This window comes from Trachinotus anak, unplaced genomic scaffold (genome assembly GCF_046630095.1).
Source record: "Trachinotus anak isolate AG129_WGS33_773 ecotype Australia unplaced genomic scaffold, CSIRO_AGI_Tana_v1 ptg000021l, whole genome shotgun sequence".
Classification (NCBI taxonomy): domain Eukaryota; kingdom Metazoa; phylum Chordata; class Actinopteri; order Carangiformes; family Carangidae; genus Trachinotus; species Trachinotus anak.
The window spans coordinates 23,009,557-23,033,697 of NW_027273872.1; the positions used below are offsets into that span (position 1 = coordinate 23,009,557).

The following is a 24,141-nucleotide window of genomic DNA, read 5'->3' on the forward strand; positions in this document are numbered from 1 at the left end:
AAGTCTCTCTCTCTCTCTCTCTCTCTCTCTCTCTCTCTCTCTCTCCACCTCCTCTGGTTCTTTCTGTCTCTCCCTCACAGAACAGTCTGTTAGTTACATATGTGTACTTTGTGCATCACTGATCAGCTCTCGTCTACAAACTGCATGTAGGAATGGTGCTTTATCTTTGTATCTGTGTGTGTGTGTCTGTGTGAGTGTGTGTGTGCGTGCAGCAGTTTGTGAGCCTGCACTTTTTGCTAGAGAAACAACCAATGTTTTCATCCCTTCCATTGACATGGAACCTTCACTGGCTGGCACTACATGGTTAAAAGGGCTGCACTGGTTTCTATTATATTGAGAATAATGCTGCAGCGAACTGAGAAAGTGAAGTTACTCCCACTGCGCGCATGTCTGTGTGTGTGTGTGTGTGTGTGTGTTGTTCTGTCAGCCAACAAAGATGCATTTAAGAGGGCGCCTCAAGGGGTATCCATCTTGTTTGTTATCATTGTGTGATTTTAATTTAAAAACAGAGGTGCGTTGATTAAGGACAAAATATAGATCATTTTTCTGAAGGTTAATGAGCGTAAAGATAAAGTGAATAATGAGCCAGGCTGTTATATCAACTGATATCAGCTTATCACAGATACATTAGCTGTGTATGTTGACTGATGAGTAACAACACATCTGAATTGATCAGATGAATGATCAGGCTGGCAGGATCTAATGACAAGACACTACCAATTTGCATCATGGGAATTGTAGGGTTCAGCAAGTTTGGAGTTTGACCATTACTAAGGACTGAATACTGCTGCATAAATTCTGATCATTCTTTTTTAAAGTTTAAAGTTTTGCAGTTTCCCTAACTTTGTTGAAGTGCGATACTGAATCGCAGGTCAACTTTTAATTCTACCTCTGGCATTTAGAAAGTCTAGCAAGAAGGCCAGCTCCTCCAAGAATATTCTAACTGCACTTTCACATTTTCTCACCGCTCTGGGTCCCTCACTCTCTCTCTCTCTCACACACACTCACACACACTCCTGGGCAATCAGGACAATTCATAGCTCCAGGCCTCATGGGGGGCTGCTTTCCTGTTCTCTCTCTAGTTTTCATCTGCCTCTCTCCCTCTTCCTTCCTCCCCTCCTCTCTGTCTCTCTGCCTTTCACCTCTGCCTTCCTTCCTTTGCCCTCTCTCACTCTCTCACTTTCCTCTCTCTCCTTCCTCTCCAGTTTTTCCCCTTTGTCTCTCTCCCACTCTTTCTGTTTCACCTCTACCAAACACAGATGAAGCAACTCTACACTATGTTGGAGGATGTTTCCTGTCTCTCACTGTGTCTCCTCTGTTTTCTCTCAGCTCAAACTCCCACCCACCACTGCTTAGCTTTGGAACAAAGACTTCTGTTTCAAAATAAGATCATACTCATTTCAGTTTTCCAAATGTCAAATGATGTGCAATAATGTAATGGTTTTTAACGCTTTGCACAACTGAGCTGTCCATTTCTCAATATGAATAAGAACCTGGATATTTTTCAACACAAAGAGACCCTATTGTGTATCTTAGGTTGTTTTTCAAAATAAAAACCTTCCAGTGGCGTGCCCAGCGTTGCAGCTGCAGGAGGTGTTGTGCTATCACTGTGGGGAGGGGTTAATTACCTCCATCAAGGAGGTTGTGTTTCTCTGTGTCTGTTTATTTGTCAGCATGATCACACAAAAAGTACTGACGCTATTTGCAGTGAACTTTGTGGAGTGATGGTTTATGGGCCAGAGGAGAACTCATTAAAGGTCCCATACTGTAGAAAGTGACACTTCCTTTTTTGATTATAAAGCAGGTCTAGGTGCTATTTACATTCTGTGCAAGTATCAAAATGCTCAATCCACAGAGAAATATACACAGCCCATAATCACGAACCTTGACCTTGCAATGTCACAACTATACAGTCACCACCCCCAGCCATGCTCCTAGCATCAAACCTTTGTTTTTGTTGTTTTAACTTTATTAGCAACACAACACCAAGCTGTTATTCTATCGCTAAGGAAACACTTCACAATTTTTGGATGTTAGGAAGGCAATATATCATTGGATACATTATCTATATATCAGAGACCAGTGGCTAAGGTATATTTTTTTCTGAAATACCAGAATTTTACCAAGCTATGGTAGCAGGCTACAATCTGCTACCTGTGGTTGGCTTGGCCATGTGTCACTCAGAAAACAGTCAGCCAATCAGAGGAGAGGCTAAGAGACACACAAGAGCTCCAGAGACAAGCATGAGAGGAGATGTTAAACTATATTCATTTGGTTTTTGGTATTTAAAACCACACATAGATCTTGTTATGGACATCAAAGAAAACACTGAAAAAGTGTAAAACATGGAACCTTTAAACTTTGGGGCAGATCTGGATCACTTACTATGAATTTGAATTTTTTTCTCTTAAGTCTGGTGTATGTTGTGCGACTCTGGCCCTGGTGGAGGTCTGTCTTGGCTTTGCTAGTGTTGTTGCAACAGAGATTAGCTGTTGGTCAAAATCTACATTTAGACATTTTTATTCTTTGGTCAGCACATCAGCAAACATTAGTAATGTAAGAATAATATGTAGGTCACAGAAAGGGAAGTGACGCTTTGAAACTAGAAAGATTTGAGGAAGTGTAAGTGAATCATTCTGGGAATTGTATTGCAAGCAGCTGTTTTGTGGCCATGTGTACTCCATGATGTATGACCATGGTGTCACAAAGGTTTACAGAGAAGCCACGCTCTAGAGCAAATTCAGATGGCTTTGACCTTTTAAACCTATTTAAAATGAAAAATGAATGTTAAAGATATGCTTTAATTTATTTTACACATGCTATAAACATGACTTAATTAACAGTCTAAAATATTTCAGTTGGTTCAGCTTTTAGTCAGAGTGACTGCCCTGAAACTAGTCACTAATTTCAACTTTACAACTGTGTTGCATCAGCAGTGATCTTGGCACTTAAGTTTCAGTGGAGTTTAACATTTTCACATTGTAACAGACACACACACACACACACACACACACACACACAGACAGATGACTCTAAAGCAATGGCTTGCAGGGAAGGGAAGTTCTTTTTGCAAACAGGGAAACGCCCTGAGTGTGTGTGTGTGCGAATGATGACTCGATGGTGAGTGAGAGGAGCATGCACAGTGTGTGTCTCCTGGTGATACAGTACTGAGGGAGTCCAATACAGCAGCTCAGCAACTTCATGTTTATTTGAAAAGTTTGACTGCTGAAGTTACTACTGCTACTACTTCTACAGCGACTTTACTGTTCAGGAATCAAAAGCCACTTTTTGCTCATTAGCTCCACTAATTCATGGCAAAAAACTAAAAATCCTGTGAAGTTGTTTAACCCACATTTGAGGGCTGGACTTTTCTGTCCTGGGGCCACAAAACTATTCAGGCATACTACAACCATGTGATTGCTACCACACAGAATACAGCTTTTAATGTGTGCAAGTGTGTGTCGTACATCAGTTGGGCACAAATTATTTTTTTCTGTGTGAGCAAGTATTTAGGACGTCAAAAGCAGGTATCGGGGAATATGTGAAATCAATGCTGTGCATGATAAAAAACTAATACAGAAACAATAAAGAGTAGAGAAGAGAAGAGAAGAGAAGAGGAAAAACCTAGCTGAGTTAAGGGTTTGAGGTTATAGAAATGGAGAGGAGTAGAAATAAGAGGAGAAAAGGGTGATTGTGTTTGTCTTGTTGAGGCCGGGCCACTTCCCTTTTTGACCGCAAGAACTTTTCCGAGAACTTTTTGAGGGACTTAGGAACTTTACCTGCATTTAAACTCGAGGAATCTGGATCCAGTTTTAGCTCTTGCCCTCAAAATCTCCCCATTACACTGGCATTGCTTTCCAGTCTGTTAAAAACTGTACGGGTGGAGTTTGCTGTACAGAATGTCACTTACTGGTCCAACACGAGTTTCATTACTGTCACTTACTATAGCAAACTAATAACCAGAAGAAAAAAACTCTGAGGGAAATGGGTGGTGAGTAATTTTCAAACGTTTCAAATCTCCATCACTCTCCACATCTGCATTTCTCTTTTCTAATATCCATTCAAACATCACTCACCTACAACAGTGACAACTCTGTTTACTTCTTTCATGCAACACTTGTATCTCAAGTCTACACGCTGGCTTTTGAATCGGTTACTGCTCTAATTTCTCTAATTACAACAGCTCTTAAGATATGGTGGAAATGCAAAAACAAGTCCTCTGAAGATTCTTAGAGTTCCTGAGTAGGTCCTGATTTTTCACTCTCTGGGGCTATTTGAATGAAAAGGCCTAATTGTTTTCTCCAGCTCTATCTGCTCCATCTGAGTCTCCATCTCTTCTAATTGTGTCCGTTTTAGCATGTCAGAATATCCTGTCTGCTGGCCAGGAGGCCGTTCCACTGGATAAAAATGAAATAAGGCTAATGGGGCTCACTTTCCTCCAGGGTCAGTTCCCAGGGACATGACTGACATGATATCAAACTACTAACTGGCAATTAGTGGATCAAAACAAAAAACTACCCACAATACTATGTAACATGAATCAAAGTAAAACTTAGTAAAACTACAATCAGCTCCTGATGTCAGATGCAGGTCAGCTGTAAGGCTTCAGTTTGGAACAGAACTAAATAGCAACACAAGTTGGACTACAAACCATTTCACCAAACAGCAGACAGCGGATCACTGTGGTTTACAGTACGGACTGCAACAAACTGCACACTACTGTGTGGATATAAACATTGTCATGGTGACTCCTTCTCCATTTCCCTCCTCCACTCCTTCATCCTCAAACGCTCTCTTTTTCAAAGTCCCACTGAGTGTTCATGAATTTTCCACACCCTGTCATGTCTAACCTGCCCTCTGTCCTCACTTAGTTTCCCTGCTCCACGGATCACCTGCCTGCTATTCTTAATACCTCCACATATAAAAGAGCTTTTCACTACAAATTTGTCAGAGGGCCTGTGTTGCTAAGATGCCATGGCGTTCCAGCAAAGTCTAGGATTTTCTAGTTACATGGTTTATGTGTTTTAACTGCTGCCTGACCCCACTGATTTGTCGGCCTGATTTGATTGACCATATCTAAACTGTTAGCCTGCTGACTGACTTTACACCTCACTAAAACTGCTTTTCACAAAACCTTTCTTTATTTCTTTATTTCGCCAAAAGCATTTTAAGATACAACAAAAGTGGTTTTAAGTGTGTGTATTTCACTTGGATCTGTCTGATTTAAAAATAAGTGTGCCACTTTTAGCACGAAATCATGGTAACAGTGCACACAGCATCTCTGACAAACATACAAGGTACTTCCTCTAACCATGGCTGCATACTATAAATGCAGTGTGTTCATGTTGTGACTCTGCCATACAAACACATGACAGACTTGTCAAACAAGGCTATGTCTTTGGCATTCGTAGTCTGCTGTCTATCTAGGCACAGTATAGGTGACTTTACATCATTTTCTATAAATCTGTATATAAATAAATACCTTCTCTGTTATAAGGTTGTGAAGGTGACACATTATAGCGATGTTCAAAACTATTTTGTAACTTGCACACATTAATGCACATAACATTAATGCAGAGGTCTAAGCTTGGAAATGGGATCTGAGCATCCACGCTGGGTTTCCATTACTAAATACTTAAACTGCGATGTAATGAAAAGGCAACCCACATATAAATAAACAGAGGAAAAGCCCAGATGCTTTGTCAGCATCTCCAGCACTCACATCAATCCACAACCAAGTGTTTTCTTTGGGGACCGTATGTGTGTGTATGTTTGTGTGTGTGTTTGTGCAGTGTAAGTCATTGTTCTGTTGGCTCTGTTCCTGCCTTGGTTTCCCATGACGGGACCTGCTGTATAGGACACACACGGCAGCGCACAAGAGATCTGCACAGCCCTTATCATCAATGTCCAATCAATTTTGCCTGTTAGTATTATATATACTTTATTACATTATTACTTTGCCTATAGTAATTTTCATGAGGCAGAAAAATGTATTTCATCAAACAGAAATTAAGATTGTGAAAAGAATCTCAAATCATTACAGAAGTTTCACTCTTCACCAAACAAAAATCCTCTCAGAGGAAGGTTCTGCACAAAACACCTCTATCAAATGAGCCTCTGAGGTCTGCATCACCTCTGTTTGTGATTGGATGACATGAGAATCCCTAAAATCACTGCTAAAAGACACCCTGAATGAAACTGCTTACCATTCATCCATGTTTGGACGGTTCCCCTTGTCGAAACATCAATGAATGTGAGTCACAGGATGAAATTTGTGACTTTCTACCCCTGTGTAAAAGCACCCTGTGTAAAGGGCAACACAGGCCTTAGTGTCCTGTGCATCTCTTGCAACATTTCCTCTTTCAGGAAATCAAGTGGCAATTGAGGCACACACCCATCTTCTGTCTCTCACACACAGACACACACTTCTGCACACTATCCATGAACCTCATTCATTCTTTAACCCTAAACTTTTAACCCCTACCTTAATTCATATGCCTATCTTAAAGCGATAAAACACATTTTTAACAAGACCAGTCCAAAATAATTCAATCCAAAGCTGTTAGCTAGTTAGCTTCATGAAGTAATTGATATTTTGATATTAACACCGATAAGCCACGAAACAATACAAACCTACAAGTAACCTGAAACTGCTCCTACTGAACGGACCCAGTAGAAAGCACAAGACTGTCATGGGTTAGGGTTAGAGGTTAGGGTTAACCCAAAAAAAGAGGTTAGGGTTAGGGTTAACTCTAACTTCTTTCTTTGTGTATGAAACCAGGCCACAATTTCCCCTAACGTTAACCAAGTGCTGAGCAGATTTAAACATAATCATAAAATTGGATATTGTACTGCAAGAGCAGATATTCTGGTCGAAAACTCATCTGTGAACATTTCACATGCAGTTCCGTTACAGAACCAGTCACTGTTACTGTATGTTTACTATCATATTTGTGACATGCCATATATGCATATTTGCAACTTATCCTCATTATGACAGAAAATGTTATCCTGTTGCATTTATATTTCCTGCAAAATGTATTTGCCGTTGCAGTTAGGTGTTGTAGAAATGTCATTTTTAGAAACATGGTTGACTGTGTATGCCTTGTCCTGCATCACCTTCTGTATAAACATACTTATTTGTCTTTTCTTTAAGGGGTAGTCATGTTATTAGCACTATTGTACACGTTACTGAGATAGGAGTAATGAGGTTTTAAATCCTAAAGGGTGTGAACCTTCTGTTGCTCAACCACTCTGCACTCATGAGGACCTCCTTTCTCAGAGTTCAAATCTGAAACTGGTCCATATACGAAAAGTTTAACAGTTTGTGGTATAGCAAAAGCATATGATCATGGGACACAACCATCTGCACAAACCTGAATAAAAACTAAACACCTCCTGTAACCACAAACCGCTCATACATATACACAAACAGATACTGCGATAAGGAAGTGAGCCCCACCCAGGGCCCTTTAAAGATGCTGCAGATGCTGGTGTGTCTATGGTCTGTTTTTAACAGCGACACAGTATTTCAGTCAAATGAGAATTTTTTTTTAAGTAAGTGGAAGTAGCTGTCGTGAGTTTTACCAGAAATGACATGTCAGATTCTGTAATTTACCATGTCAGCATGTAACAGAGCTGCTAGTTGATCAACGTACTACCAGCTTTCATGAGTGCAAACAGTTGTTTGGAGCAAAACATGACACTACAATTAAATCAGTTTCGGTTTAATAAAGTTCTGTCATGTATACAACAAGCCAAAAGAGGGACAGAAAAGCACCATGGAAGTGCTTACCTTGTACACTTGACCATAGGTTCCATTGCCAACCACCTCCACCAACTCAAAGATACCTGCTGGATCCTGGAGGGAAAAAAAACACTGTTAAGATAAAGAAAAGAAAATTGAAGAACTGAGTCAAACAGAGAGGGCAAAGCTGTGTGCACAACAGTATCGAAAATGGTGCGTTTCAGCAAGGTCAGAATGTCACAGGTTCATGCCAAACAAAACTATGACTGGCAGCTTTATAAAGTCAGTGCTAAGGGCGAATGGAGAACAATGCATTGTTATACTGGGATGCAGAGTGAGGAAGTGGTGCTGAAAACATGGATAACATTGTGAGATACAAGCAATGACAATACAGTTAGAAAATCACAAAAATTTTCTTTAGTTTGTAATTTTATAGGTCATGGCTTCACTGATAACAAAAACATTATCACCGTAAAATACATAAAGGCACAGTGCCATTATCTCTAAGGATACCAATATTAGAGGACTGTTGCAGAAATAGTATAGTGTCATGACCAATAAAAAGAAATCCCATACAGTGGCACAGCACCACTGCACACTAGCCATTATGTATTACAATTACATGAATTTGGTTAAAACAACAATACTGTATGTCACTAACTTGCAGTGATTTCTTAGCTTTTTATGTTTTTCTCGTTGTTCAGTCAACGTTAGTGGGTTTTCTTGAGGTCGACCACTTGTTGCATGTCAACTTTTCAGCAAAGGAAAATCCAGTGTAGCTTGTAAACTTACAACAAACAGGTCGTAAGTGCTGATAGAAAACATAATGTTACAGGATAAAGCACTCGATACTTAACAGTTAACACACGATAAAAGTTTGTTAAACAGTACGTAAACTGAGTGCCGACCTAGAGTTAAGATTTTTTTTAAAATCTCTGACTGCCCACTAAGTTGTTGCTTGAAACTACCGTCTCAAGGAACACCCACCACATCCTACAATGTTTACTTAAACACTTCTTTAAAAAGGAAGACAACATTTCTCTCCTTACTCTTAAAGCAGCGAGGTCTATACTGTCCAAACTTCGGGTGGTGTTTTCTCTCGACATTGCTGCCAATAACTTTGTCAGCGTGTTGATGTTTGTAGACAAGACATGGACGGGCAGTTCCTCCTCTACAGACTAACGGGTTTTCCTCTCCTCGGGTCCATCCTGAGGTTTAGCTAGTAGCGTCAAGCTAGGCAGCCCAACGTACACGACTTCCGGACACGCCTTTCAGAATAAATGTCTTGATCGGCACATCTGTTAAAATGGATTGTGTCGAGGGTTTTTGTGTTATTAGAGAGACATGATGATAAAGAAACGTAATAGAAAACACAATAGAAAAACATACATCAGCGTTCTGTAAATTTATCTAAAACTATTGAAACTCCTTACATACAGTAAGGTCCAAATGTCTGTGACCACTTACCCAATGGGATTGTGTTCTTGATTGAAAAGTTATGCTAATATTTATTAAGTTTTAATTCCCTTTTTACAACCAAATTTTTTTTTTTATGTATTTCTTTTATTTACAGTTTCGGACCAAACTGTCAACTTACAACTCAGCTTTAATTATGAAACGAGCAACATCCTGCTTCTGGTTTCACTTAACGTAACTGAGGCTTTGCTCCTGAGAAGTGATTTCCCAGAAACTTGTCGTCCAGTGAACCCAGGGACAACGACGAGTCAAAGGACTTTTTTCTACAGTGCGTGCGTCCAAACGCAGCGGACTGAAGTGATGAAGTGTGGTGCACATCCATCTTTCCACGCGTGTTCGTGGGTCGTGGTCGTGCGCGTCTTCACTATGTACTTTGTGAATGCCTTTTGTAAATAAGTGAGAAGTAGTTAATGACAAGAGCCGACCTGAAAGGGACTTAAACACACACTCACATATCCAGAGTGGGACAGTGTGACCACACTGAAGACACCGCCCTGACATCCATTCTTACTTCCCAGGTTACACTCAGTCATCCTGGGCATTTGCAGCTGTTTCATTGCTGTTGTGGTATCCCCATTACATGGTACATCATACTTACTTTATAACAGTTTACTAGGGGTGTAGGCTAGTTGCTGTTATTTTACATTAAAAAAGCTGCAAGCAAACATCAAGGCTAAGGATGACCCACTAAAACTAGTCATCTTAGCTTAGGAGACTACTGCACAGCAGACACTTGTGATAGCACACGTGATAGCAGGGAAAGCACTCAGTGACACCAATGAATGCCGCATTGTGCACGTGTCCACCCTAAGATCAGAGAGGCAGAATTTGAAATGTCTTTTCTGTTTGTGTACGAAAGAAATTCAAAATTTAAAATCCCCTACGCCTAAATTTAATTGAACAGTGCCTGTTTTGTCCAATCTTTCTGTAATGTCCTGTTAAACTTTGAAGGAAATGGGGCCTGTCAACAGGCTTTCACAAAACAAGGATGCCGTTCAACAGATTGTCCAGCAAGTAGCACACAACTGTGTAATGTGCATGAGCAACCCTGTGTGCTACCTACAAGCCTCACAGCTGTCACTGTAATTTTGAATGAAGCATTTGTAGAAAAAAATGATTGATACAATGCATTATTGACATCTTCATTATCTTCTTTTAAATCTAAGATGTACTTATTATTGATATGGTGGTGTTAATAAATAAAGACATCTAAAAAATATTAGATAAAATAAAAGCAGTATTGGAGCTTCATGGATGGAAGTTTACTGTTCCTAATATTAGCTAGCTAATGGCACTTACAGCTATAATCTGTTGGTAAATTAACATTGCTAAAACTGCAATAGCTGCATTTTGGCCACTTGGGGGCAGTGGAAAAACAAGTTGTGAAAACAACATTGACAGATCATCACCTTGGTAGACACCTGTTTCTTACACATGCAGCAGAGAAACATAATCATTAATTTGATGTGTTGTTGATGTGGCCACCTGGTGAATATGTTTTTGGTCTATGTACCAACTCCTGAAGGAAATATCTGTCTCTTTAGCTGCTACATGCTCCACTGTGTTCCCATGCTTTTTCTCAACATTGTCTGCTGTTTGGTGCTGTGCAGGTCATTTACAGTGTGTTTTGAGAGTGCTTGCTCAGAAAACAGCTGCCTGATGCAGCTAAAACTTTGCTATGAAAGCAGTGAGAGTGAACTAACCCCCCCCCCCCCCCCCCCCCTTTTTTTTTTTTTTTTTTTTTTTTTTTTTTACATTTCTAGCTATAATCAATATTATGGCTACTTCTTTGTGATAGTACAATGTGCTCATAAACACAATTCAGCTATGCTCTCATATGTGCTCATGTGGCACTAAAACTTCTGGCTCACTTATTTCATATGTCTGTGCAAATTATGCACCGTAGGCCTACTGACATGACATGATATCTGATATGAGAGAACAATTGTTATCAACTATACAGTGGTATTTCTTAATTAAGCCCAGCAGAGTAAACTGTTCAGTAATAGGTCCCTGTGTATAGAACAACATTGGTGTAAGTCGAGGTCACTGAAAAAAAATGTCACACATTTGAAAGCAAAAATTTGTTAGAGAAATAGAATCTTTGTACTGGCTGCCTCGTACTTGCAACACCTTTGCTTTGTAGTAATTTGTTTCCCCCTTACTACAAAATAAAAGTTTATTTTCAAAGTTTATTTACATTTAAAGGAGCATTTAGTCAGTTTTGCTATTGCTTCACAGCTAGTGTTAGCTTTAACAGCTGTTTACTTACAAGTCATGGTCAGAGCTTCAGTCACAGTTGTGTTTAAAAGACAAGAATGATACACCCTGTCAGAAGCGCCACTTCCTCAGTAAAGCCTTGACGCTATGTGACTCGGTATCAGAACGTGATGAGACAGTCCGGCCGGGCCAGGGCTAGCTGGTTAATGTGATCACTTCAGTAGAAGAAAAGACGTGTTAGAAATAGAAGTAAAACAAGAGGGTTGCTTTCCACCACTGGAGACAGCTTTTGGTAAGTGAAGGAATGAATTTTGATACTGAACTTGTGAAGTTTCTTCTGGACTGGTAAGAAGACGGCTGTGAATACTAATGTTGGCTATGTAGCAGTAGCAAAACTTACAAATTGCTCCTTCAAGTATGTCCCCTCTCACTTATTTATGGTACATTATTTGTTTGCTTTACCCGTGTAATTATGGTTTTAAGTGTAAAATGTATTGGCGAGATGGAGCTTGACATTCCAGTCCCCTGACTGAGCCATTGAGTCACAGTCATCATGGTGAAATAAGGGTCATTATGTGGTGGGACTCTGTGTGTGTGTGTGTGTGTGTGTGTGTGTGTGTGTGTGTGTGTGTGTGTGTGTTGGGCAGAAAAACAGAGCGTGAGACTATGCTAGAGTTCTGTGTGTTAGTGTGAGTTTAGGAGAATGAGGGAAAGATGGCAAGTGACTCTCTTGCACCCTCTGTGTGTGTGTGTTTGTGTGTGAGTGACTGTGACAAATTAAAGAGCGAGAGAGGAGGAGAGAGGATGGCTATGAGTGTGTGTGTGTGTGTGTGTGTGTGTGTGTGTGTGTGTGTGTGTGTGTGTGTGTGTGTGTTTGTGTCGCAGCAAAGAATGGTCTCTCTGTGGTCTCACACAGTGGCCCTGTTCACACCAGGGTCAGCTGCTTGCACACGCGCGCACAAGCACACACACATACACTCAAACACACACATTTCTGGACTTGTATCCAACCTAAACAAGAAAACATTCTATGAAATAACTGAATAAGAAAATTCCAGAGTGACGGACATCATTTGTCTGTCTGTCTATCTCTCTTTATCATTGCTTATTTTCCGTGTAAGTGTGCATGGGTTTCTGTGCATTTGCAATCAGGCAACATGTAGGGTATTCTGGGTCAAGAGGAAGATGACATTCTACTTATCTGAACCATTTCCTGAAGATACTTGACTGTATGCGTATACAGATACATACATACACAAATAAACACATATATATCAGTGGTAAGACCTGTAGCACTGTCAGTCCCTCAGAAACAAAGCAAACAAAGTGGATTTCTTCTTTTGTCAGGGATGTCAAAGCCTCAAGTATTTACACTTTATTCTAACGTATAGACGATGACAAATTTCTCATTCAAGATGCAAAGAAGATCCAGTTGCAACAAGCATGGTTAAAAAAGAGTTAAAAAATGCTAGTTGCAGGTTTATATTAGCTTATACAAGAAGGTGACAAATTAAAGGAAAAAGCTTCATAAAGTGGTGTTGAGCCACCACGAGCCCCCAGAACAGCTTCAATTGACATATACATCCTCGATATAAGTGTATATTCAACAGATCTGTAGAAAAATCAGTCAATCAGTTTAATTGGGTTGAGATCTCCACAGCCTATGATTCATATCATTTTCATTGTCATCAAACCATCTGGTGCCCCAAGTTAAACTCCTTCAGCCTGGATATTGTTATTCTGGAAAGGACCTCTCTCAATTCCACACACCTTGCATTTCTCAAAAGACAATGTGACAAATTAGTAACCTTGACCACAACAGGAAATGTTGAAAGAGAGTGAAGTTAGCTGGAGTGTCACTGTCAAGGGAAGACAAGCTAGACAGACACTGACACAGACAAAGACACCAGCTAGTCAGAATGACTCGACTCAATTCAGCATGACATGTTTTTTGACATCTCCCGACCTTGTGATTAATGATATGTCACAATCAGGCCAAGTTCCTAACTTAGTTACAGAAAGTTAAAGTGGCTGAGGGTACCTGGAGCTGATTCTCAATGCAAATTGACCCCATCCCCAAATCTTTCCAGATCTTGAGTTTGGTCCCCCATTGTCATACATGTAGCCAACCCGGATCCTCCAATCCACTTGTCTTTGTGAAGAGAGAGGTTGTAGGCGAGGTTAAAGATGTTACAGAGGGGTTAGAAGCAGGAGCAGTAGAAGAAAAAGTCTAGCTTGCTGCAGGCATTGGTGGTGGAGATTGGGTTCCTCACCACCTCGGCGGTGGTGAGGAAGGCCCAGCAGCGCCTTCACTTCCTGAGAGTGCTCAGGAGGAACAACCTGGAGGAGAGGCTGCTGGTGACCTTCTACAGAGCCACCATAGAGAGCATCCTGGCGTACTGCATCACAGCGTGGTACGCAGGGTGCTCAGCAGCTAACAGGAGAGCACTACAGAGGGTCGTCTGCACAGCCCAGAAGATCACTGGCTGCTCTCTGCCCAGCCTGGAGGACATTGCCAACTCTCGCTATCTGAGCAGAGCTGGAAACAATCATCAAGGACCCCTCCCATCCCGGTAACCACCTGTTTGACCTGTTACCGTCGGGCTGTAGGTACAGGTCACACAAAACTAGGACAAACAGACTCAGGGATAGCTTCTTCCCGAGGGCTATCACTGCAGTCAACAAAGACAAAAAGAAATCCGGATGACCGGTCGATCAGACTGCATAACTTCCAATTACCTGTGCAATAAAACTGGGCCTAAAGTGCAATAATCGGGTTTCATTCATACCACATGTAAATATATCTGTACATATCACTTGCCTTTTTATACCTCCTCTATTTTTAATTCTTATGTTCTCTTTAGGTCCTTATTTATTTTTATTTAATTAGCATTGTTTGCACCAAGGGAGCAGCGCTCAAATTTCGTTGTACTATGTATAATGACAATAAAGGCGATTCTGATTCTGGTTGAGGTCACTCAAGAATGACAACAGTTTAACCTTGGACCCGTCAAAATAGTAAGCAGCTAGAACGGCGTGTCCTCACATTGGATGACATTTCTTTTATCCATCTGAAGATATTTGGTCCTCGTAAGAATAAAACTAGAAGAATAACCACACATATAGACAAACACTGCAGAGACATACTGCAGTGACTCTAATAGGCTGGCTGAGCACATCTCTTTATCTATCTTTCTCCCTCAGGGTCTCCTTATCTGCCTTTTTCCTTCAGGCTTGCAAACTTTTACAGATACAAATGCAACGACATAAAGAAAAACAGCCATGGGACAGGATTTTAAGTTGGGACATAATGTAGAGTTACAAAGGAATTATAAAAGTAATTGCTCATTTCTGTATGAAAAGTTATCAGAACTTAATTAGCACCCACACCTTTTTAATTTTACTTTATTTTGTTTCATTCAGAAGCTCTCATTTCTGATCACACCACTGTCCTTTCCCTCTTTCTGTTCTCTTACCACACGAGAGCACTGTTGCATTTTTTCCAGCTCATGGTCGACATTGCTGTATGAGGAGGCTGTATGAGGGGATAAAACAGTGTTGTGTTAGACAGGGCCACTTTCACATGTGTACAAGTCAGACATATCAGGAAGTGGTTTTTACAGATGTGTATATTTGTGTCTGAAGGGGAGAAAAAAAAAAGAAGAGGAAATCGTTTCTGTAATGTGTCTCACAGCTGAAAGATCAAAAAGGAAACTACAATAAGAGTAACTTCAAAACCATTAAACAATAATTCAGATAATTCAGTGGGAAGAGAGGCATAAGAGGAGAAGTTCTTATGCTTGAATCGTGCTCTGAAATACTGCATTGTAACCCAACCGTTTGTTGTGGCACATTTCGCTACCCATTCCTTCCATCAGCTTCACCCAGGGTTGCTGTTGCCTTGCATAGTAACTCATAGTCAAAGTATTAAGCACACTGTTTTTTGAGGTACAGTATGTGACGTTTTTCCAATAAACTTCGGTTGAAATATGCTCAAAAACTTATCTTCATGTGTACAGGTGCTGCCAAAGGCCTCTGTGACTCACACTCAGAGAACAGCCTAGCAGCAGTACAGACTCGCCCTCTTCAGGGAGAAGTCATAGGTGGGACTTGGCTGTTCATCTATTCACTAAGCCACATGGCATGCAGCTTTTGTTCGAGCGCTGGCACGTTTTACACTCCAGTTCAAGTACTTTCCGTTACTCAGTAAAACCTCAAGTCATTGTCAGGTCTATTGTCACTTCCCACTTTGAATGTTAAGAAATCCATTTGCATTCCATGAATGGTTTTAGTTGAAACTGTAATAAGCAACCAAAGCAGCTTGTTGCACATCATGTGTACAGAAATGATTTTGCTTGCTACAATCATGCTCAGTGATGCTCGCACGTTCTTGGGATTGTAGCTGAGGGCGCCACTGAGCGTATGAAGACATTATTTTGCTGGTTTAGGTTACAATAAAATAAAATAAATAAATATAGCTGCAAAATACTGTAATAGACTGCTGAGTGTCCAGGAGTGTAGGTGTAGTACACGCTGCTACTCCTGACAAATTTAATTCATGTTGTGGCTATGTAGATTGTTCCAGGTCTGTAGGAACTACAGCCACTGTTTTGCAGCTGTGGTGCAAGATAAACATATTTCTCGTCTAAGAGAGGTGTCTGCAGTGAGGGACAGTCAGAAACACTGTGTGCATGACTGGCATGCCCCTGGAAACAAATCGCCATTTTCTTCATGCCACTGAAAAGCGAATCGAAAAGTTATACTAGTAGGAGCTTTAAATGCAGACAGCTCCATTGTTTCACAGTATGGTAACTACTGAGCCTGCTGCTTCTTTGTGATTGCTCAAGTTAATTAAAATAAAAGCATCCTGGGCATGTAAGCTGCATAGCCACAAGAGCAATTAATTAAAATAAAAAAAAACATCCTAAAATATTTTAATTATATTATTATATTTACAAATGTTTGTGTAATCTTTGCAAACACCTGATATACGATCACATTTTGCAGAACCTCAAAATGCACATCAGTCTCGTAATCTCAAACCTTGATATCAAAAGTCAGTTCGATACTTCAGATAAAAAAATGTGACGCTGGAAACTAACAATGTATACAGAAGGATGATGCAACTGCTGCACTGTGAAAAAGGGTTATGCAGTTACAGAGTGCAACTCTAAAACTGTTTAAAATAAGGCACGGGCAGAAGTGTTTAACAGTCACTTCGTCTTTGAGTCTGATACAGCTCCCATATATCTGAAAGCCGGTTAGAGCTCTCCAGTAATGTTGTAATGACAGAGGTCCAGTAACAATGGCTTTCCATATAAGGCACCGTTGCCCTGAACAAGCTGCCGCTAGGAGGATCTGTTAGTGCGATCCCCAGATGTCTCATACACAGTCCCACATACACATCTTCAATGTAAACAGCTTTAACATGCAAAGATGCCTCCAGTATCTTTTTGGGTAAATCCAGTGAGAACACATAGCCCAGTCCCAGGGCGTACGGAGGGTATATTGACTCTGGGAAGACAGAAACCGGCATAAACCACTTTGAGTTTTGGTCTCGAAGAACAGGTGCACTCCTTGCCACCAGTCCTGTCATGTAGAGATGTTGGGGGGCTTCCAAAAGCATGTTGACAAGATTGTGGACGTTAAGGAAAATGTCTGAGTCGACCTTCATGGCGTAGGAGGTGTTGGGGCAATGAGAGCTGAGCCATTCAAACATGACCATGGTTTTAATGGTGAGGTTATTGTAGCTGTCCACAAAGTTACTCTGGAGAATGTCTTGATGTTTTTGGCTTTCCTGTAACACCTAAAGAAAGACAGATAGGAGGCTTAATTTAGTTTTTGGCAGAATCAAGGTAGCAACCAGTTTGTTATTTACTCATTCAGCAGATTTGCAAAAACATTTGCATTCATTTTGAGTCATGTTTCTAGCCACCTGGCAAATTTAAGTCAAATACACTCTCCTTTCAGGTATGGCTTTCTGGTCTCCTTAGGGAAATATCAGGGTCATTAGCAATAAATAGTAAACTGTGTTCACCATCCAGTAACTTTGTCTGCTTTCAGTGCTGGGCAGGTAGTGTACTGTGTGTTTCTCAGAGCTTTCTACTGAAAACAACTGCCTGCTGCTACAAACAGGTTTGGGTGACAGCAGTGAAAAATAACCAAAGTTGCTGGATGGAAAACCAATATAAAATCTGAAAAACACTAAAAGTACATAATGTAAGTCTGTATGATTGCGAGTACATCCACATTAAGTCAATTAAATTCAGTTTCAGTCCTGTGTCAAGACTTAAACAGTGTTTTTCTTGACAGGGTAAACCTAAGTTACAACCTGAAGTCATCTCTAAGTCCCACTGTTATAAATCTGACAGCAGAGATGTTGTCATTAACCTGGATTTATATTGAGTTTGTCAAGATTTTAGCAGCGCACTGCAGCAGCTTTGGAGTTATTGCTGGTTATCTTGGAGTGTTTATGGGCTGCAATTAAATATGTTAAATCACTGTGTCTTACTATTTCATTCACATGTCTGACAACAAAAACAGAAAAACGTGTAAATGAGAACACCTAGATTGTGAATTTGGTTGCAATAAAACACAGCACAGGTGACCCCAGAGAGCACAGTGGCTGTACTCAGCAAAGTAACTGGCTGTGTGGCAATTTTGTTGTTTGCCAACTGAAAAGAGGGCAAAGAAGAAGAGATTTACCCATTTTCATGTTGTTGGCATTTCACTGTGGACAGAGGTCTCTACAAAAACAAACTGGAAACACGAATGTGGACACAAATCGCTTCTACACAAATGTGGTGTTTTAAAGTTCGGACGGCTTAATGCAGATGCAGTCTGAGGGAATCTCAGTGTAATGCTTTGTGAATTTTGTTTGGCTGCAGATATACCCTGGCATCTAAACCTTCTTTCCTCTCTCTGCTCTGATTACCTTGTGAGTTTAATATCCTCTGAAGCATCTGCTGTAGCTCACTCATGGTGGCCTATTTAGTTTGCAAACAGGAAATGCATTTTGATTTTCCCTCAATGAACCACTCTCATGTTTTTTGATTGTCAAAAGGGATACTAAAAAAGAAGTCATTAATTTCAAAATTGAATACACTCACTTGCTCATCAAGGAGCTCACCTCCCTCTCTGGACTGTCCCAGCAGGAAGTAGTGGCTGACCACTTTGCCCAGCACTGTAGTTTCTTTGCCCCATGTGTCGCGGATTATGTCACGAGCCTCTCTGTTGTTGGGCGCGACTGGGATCATAATAACCAAGAACGGGCTTTCCTGCCAACATCTGTTTGGTTGGTCCAATATGAAAGGGTACTGGTGCGGGTATGCCACAAAGTACTGTGGTGTTGAGACCTGTGCAAACAGAGGAGGTTTTTGAGTGTTGCACCTCATTAGTGTTGAATTTATCTATTTTTCTACAATCTAACCTTAGCTACACTTAAAGACAAAATGGGGATCTATTACGATGTGTGCAGGCAAAAGGCAAAGTTAATTTTTGACTTGCTTTATATATTTGTGCAAATTTGACTGATGTCGTCTGTGTTTATTCACTCAGAACAGCCATTGAACAAACTGTACAAACTTTAGATTTAGCTACCTAGCAATGTACACCCCACATCCTGTGTGGCAGTGTGTGTCTCAGACTTTGACAGTTTGCAAGTAGCAAAAGAAACTCCTGGCCCTACATTTTCCTGCATCCTTGGCACGAGACTGGCGCATATATTTACAAATCTGGGCTGATTCTGGCTGTTACCCTCCAGTGCTGGCAGACAGCCCAGAAGGTTTTCTGTGTGTGCACCAGAATTGGTCCAGGTGTGGAAGTAACATCTGACAGTCTTGCTGTATGCGGACTGGACTTGGGTCAAAGAACCGGGTATTTTTTGAGCCACAAGAAACACAAATAGTTTTCCTACCTGTGTTACACAAAGAGTTTATTGGACCGCTGATACCAGTGTGCTGTGTGTGCTTTAAGTTGATGGACTGGTACAGTATATGTTTGTTTCTGGGGTTGGAGGTGTCAGGAATTAGCTAGCGCTTAGAAGAAGAGGAAAATGTCTCTGTCAGGAACTCAGAAGTTGTCTTTTTAATATGTTGTGTGTTCTTAGCTGGCTTGCTTTACATTACTCACTGGTAGACCTGCATTCAGGCTGGAGTTGGAGGGTGTGTGAGCCTCATGTTAAACCAATATTAGCTTAGATAATGGTAAGCTAGGTGTTGTCATTAAATACCTCCAGAAACTGGCTGCTTGTCAGATCACAATGTCTTGTTTTCTTTGTGTTAAATGTAGAATATGCAGCACAAGAATAAAGAGAATTTAGTTTATAGGCACAGAATTGATAATTAAGTAACAGGTTATGTAATTTAAAATAACACGCAGATCAGCGGCACAACAGTTACATGTGAATGTGGGTGTAGGAAATGACTTAAAATAACATTTAGCTCATCGTGTTGAGGAGGACATGCAATCTGATTTACCCATGGTTATTGCAACGCTATCGCATCTATCAAGGAGTGTGCCAACACTCTTTCCTGTCAACACTCTCTCTCTTTTGCAGAGAGAATGTGTTGCCTTTCCTGTCAACACCTCTCTCTCTTTTGTAGGTTTCAATATTTGTGTTTACAAGTTATACTAATGGTCTACTGCTTTTTCTACTGTTACATTTATCACAGCATACTTAAACATTTCCTGCAATGACAGACACAATATAAACGTAAATAAATACATTCAGTCAGTGATGTTCTACCTACGTACTGCATTGAAAGTTATGTAATTTATAACTTTTGCTGAGTAATTGCTGCAGTACTGTAATAACTTATTCAATGATTAACGTGTAATGAGTTGACTAACTGATTACATTGTTCACAAAACTTGTCCAACACTGTGCAGGATAAGAATTTTTTGGTCAAGTCATTTTGAACTCCAGCAGAAGCATCTGAATTCACACATCCTAGAGCATAATTATGTCTTTTCGCCCTATTAATTTGTGTTTATATTCATTTGAATTCACTATGCATCTGTGTGAACACACCATTTGATAGAAACCTCTTTTACTGCCACTTTTTTACAGTAAAGGCAACTTTTTAGCCATGTATATGATTAGCTATTTCACGAAATTCATTCAGTCTCAATTTTAGCTGAAATTCAACAACTTAGTTAAGTTAAACAGCCTGTCTTGAAAAGAGACATTAAGATGTGTCCCCTAACTCAGACGCATGTTTATGGTGACAGCAGCATCATGTAAAGAAAGCTGTATTTATACTCACTGCAAAGGATTCATGGGAGTGTCACCATAAGGTACCTATTAGTACCCATAGTTACATCCAGGTTACTTATGATGTTAATTATGTAGTCTCTGTGTTTACATTCATTCCCTCATACAGTGCAGTGATCACACTTGATTTGTTACTGTGAAGGAGAAGACCACTGAAAATCTCTTTAACTTCCATAGGCTATTGTTCGCCCTCTAAGCCCATGCATGTAACTGCTGTAGTCTACAGCATAGCCCTTAAAGCAGAAGTAAAAATCTAGATTTATTCTGATGGCTCATCTGAAATGTCTGGCTGTTCTTATTATCAGATTATTAGGGAAGCACAGCACTGATGTATTCTGTGTATGGTTTTTTCTTTTCCTTAGTCATTTTTATAGCTGCCTTTGTTTCAAGTCATGTACACAGAGGCCAGTAGATATACTTACACTGACAATTGGAGTAGTTGTATTGTTGTAAGGTTGAGGTGTTCTCGGCACTGAGGTTGTCCTGCAAATGTTCAAAGGCCATGACATTTCGATGCTTGAATTGTTGAAAATAAACACTAAAGTTGTCATCATGAGGGACAGCATCAAAAAACACCACACCGACCTAACTCTTGTTGATGGAGTCTTTTCACTGCCAAGACAAAAGTGAAAATGGATATCTTTAATTCCCCGCTTAACTGCACAGCAAAAGCACAATCCATTATGGGTTTGGAATCAGGAAGCACTTTGCTAATAATGTCTCTTCCTTGCACAGTAATGTAGATATTCTTCATTAGCAGTGATTTATGTATAACTGTTTACAGCAGGGAAAGGAATTTCCATTAGGATCTGCAACCGTTAGTAACCACAAAAGCCAGAAGCTTAGCTGGGCTTACTGGAAGCACTGCAACATGTGTACAGGAAAGTGTGATGTGTGTTAACACGCTGTACACATTGATGTGAAGCCTGCTGGACTTGCTTTACAGGCGTCTCAGTGCATACACAGAAATAAGTCAACAGAATCAAGAACCCCCTCATTAAACCACAAGACAAGCCCAATCTTGCACAACCTCTACGTCTAACATTTCTACACACTTCCCTATTTTAAAATTTTTTTTTTTTTCATCAATGTCTAGTCATGAGCAGGAAGAGTAACTGAAAAGGCTGCTTTACTAGTCCATAGTAACACGATGTGAAAAACCCAGACATTACACACAGTAAGTGTGACTCAAATTGTCCTCCAAGTTTGTTCTTTTCTAAATATTATTTTTATTTAATTTTTTAAAATTAGATTTTAATATTCCTTGGGTTGATTCTCATTTTCCTGTCACATAACTCTTGCTAGTGTGTTGGTCAAGGTCTGGTGATTCTGAGAACAGAGAAACACTGCAGATATAAACTATGTACTGAGGTGCTTTAAGTTTAGAAAGAGAGTCAGGTTTTCAAATGGTAACACTCAGGAACAATAACAATGATCAACACCTGATAAATGATGACTATGACCTCAGTCATTACAACAACACTGAAGCTGTTCTCAGTGTTAAAACAAACAGGTGATCCAAAGTTATTCAAACTTACACTATTAACTATCAAACAGTTTTTCGATATAAATAAGAGCATGTGGAATAAGTCTGTCAGTAGAAATATCAATACATTTAGCTCAAATATACTAAAATAAGGTCCCATTGCACACAGACAATTTTCTGTCTCTGTTACTATTGTGTTAGTAATGTAGTGCATGTACACACAAACACTATAGAAGTAAAGAGAGGAAGGAAAACAAATAAAACCACAACGAATAACTGAACAAAAACTATTAATTAATTATAATTTTCAGCATATTTGGAGTGGGGACTCTCCAGATAAATAATGGTTGAACAGTGCTGGGTTTGGAGGGCAGATTTTTTGAGAGATTTGTGATTTTCAAAGCTGTGTCTGTACATGTCTCAACAATGGCATGTAGAGACATAGACAGAGAGTAAATGAGACAAGCTGTTGCAATTATGTATCCTAGCAGAACCTCAGGTTTCTCACAGTGAAAGAAAAAATCTTAAATGTGGTTTTCAGACATATACTATATCTATACATTTCTTTGGTACCCACGCATGAGTGAGTAATGTCTGAATGCCTAATGCAAAATCTAATTGTACATTTTCTTCAATTTTTTTTCCAATTGAAGGAAAAAAAATCATCTTAGAAACTTTTTAAGAATATGATTATAAAACAAAGGAAAAAACAAGAAAAAAAATCAGTTGAATATGACGAAGATTTAAAAAAACTCACATATTACAAGGAAATTCAGATATTCCACAGTATGCAAACCTGTTAAAAGTATTTGAACACGAACAGACACATTAGCTCTGATGTTTGTGAGGAGCTCAGTCTCCACTGCAATCAGCCTGACTGGTCTCTTTCAATACACCAGACAGGATCTGATATAAAGGCTCTCGCACTTGACACAATTTCAGACTTTCACTTTACCGTGTGAGCCCTACAATACCTTTTAGTTAAACAGAATGCAAATCTAAACTTACCCTTTATCCAGCATGTTCAAAAAACAGCAACGGATTTCAAGGCTGACAGCTACACCACACTAACCGACAGACAGCAGCAAATAATGAGGATGTTGCTGGGGATAACTGTGCTGTGGTTTGTGACGGCTTGTGTGGGAGACATACCAGGCCTCCTCCTGACAAACACAGACAGTCTACCGCTATGCAAAAATACATGTGGTGACGCGCAGATCAGCGGCACAACAGTTACATGTGAATGTGGGTGTTGGATATGACTTAAAATAACCTTTAACTGATCGTGTTGAGGAGGGGCCATCGTCAACATGACTTAACATGCAATCTGATTTACCCATGGTTATTGCAACGCCATCACATCTATCAAGGAGTGTGCCAACACTCTTTCCTGTCAACACTCTCTCTCTTTTGTAGGTTTCAATATTTGTGTTTACAAGTTATACTACTGGTCTACTGTTACATTTATCGCAGCATACTTAAACATTTCCTGCAATGACAGACACAATATAAACGTAAATAAATACATTCAGCCAGTGATGTTCTACCTACTTACTGCATTGAAAATGTTGTTTAATCAATTGGAGAAGAGTAGCAGGTTCCAGTTTTTTGCTTTGAATGTGGGCGGCGGTTAGAAGTTGCACCTTTCTGCAGGGAGGTTTTTTGTGTTTTTTTTTGTTTGCTGTGTTCCTCCCACTTTTTATCAGCACATAGAAATATGATACCTTCTCATTGTGCATTTGGGATATCTGTGTGTGTGTGTGTATTGTGAGAAGTGTTACGCCTCAAAAGGATAAAATGTAGTCAGCCATGAAAAAAACATGATAAATGCTCTACTTATTTCATGTGAGTTTCATGAGCGTCATATGAGTGACTCACTGGACTCACAGGGTATGAAACCTGCCTCGAGAGTTTTCAACATCAGTGTTATCTCCATGT

General features: G+C 40.0%; 2 protein-coding genes across 9 annotated transcripts in view; both read right to left on the reverse strand.

Moving 5' to 3' along the window:
- Positions 1 to 8,975, reverse strand: part of LOC139605901 (mitogen-activated protein kinase kinase kinase kinase 4) — a 68,129-nt gene extending 59,154 nt beyond the window's left edge. For 2 of the 4 annotated variants that reach the window (XM_071457774.1, XM_071457773.1), the window contains exons 1-2: positions 8,797 to 8,974; positions 7,796 to 7,861 (exon numbers count right to left, since the gene is read on the reverse strand). In XM_071457774.1, coding sequence (XP_071313875.1) covers positions 7,796 to 7,861; positions 8,797 to 8,853 — 123 coding nt within the window. In that variant the 5' untranslated portion in view covers positions 8,854 to 8,974. Of the gene's footprint in view, positions 1 to 7,795; positions 7,862 to 8,796 lie in introns of all 4 variants that reach the window. The other 2 variants (XM_071457775.1, XM_071457776.1) reach the window with 2 other exon arrangements.
- Positions 8,976 to 14,830: 5,855 nt separating this feature from the next.
- On the reverse strand, positions 14,831 to 23,877 carry LOC139606090 (beta-1,3-galactosyltransferase 1-like). 5 transcript variants are annotated; one of them, XM_071458109.1, is made up of 5 exons: positions 23,759 to 23,778; positions 21,303 to 21,329; positions 21,140 to 21,200; positions 18,553 to 18,798; positions 14,831 to 17,249 (listed from the first exon to the last, which is right to left on the reverse strand). In XM_071458109.1, the coding sequence occupies exons 1-5, from the start codon at positions 23,761 to 23,763 to the stop codon at positions 16,650 to 16,652; spliced, it is 939 nt and encodes a 312-aa protein (XP_071314210.1). In that variant the 5' UTR covers positions 23,764 to 23,778; the 3' UTR covers positions 14,831 to 16,649. The 5 variants fall into 5 exon arrangements, with proteins under 5 accessions (XP_071314210.1, XP_071314209.1, XP_071314208.1 ...); XM_071458108.1 differs by lacking the exon at positions 23,759 to 23,778 and adding an exon at positions 23,212 to 23,461; XM_071458107.1 differs by having other exon boundaries at positions 21,140 to 21,329; positions 23,759 to 23,877.
- Positions 23,878 to 24,141: the final 264 nt, after the last annotated feature.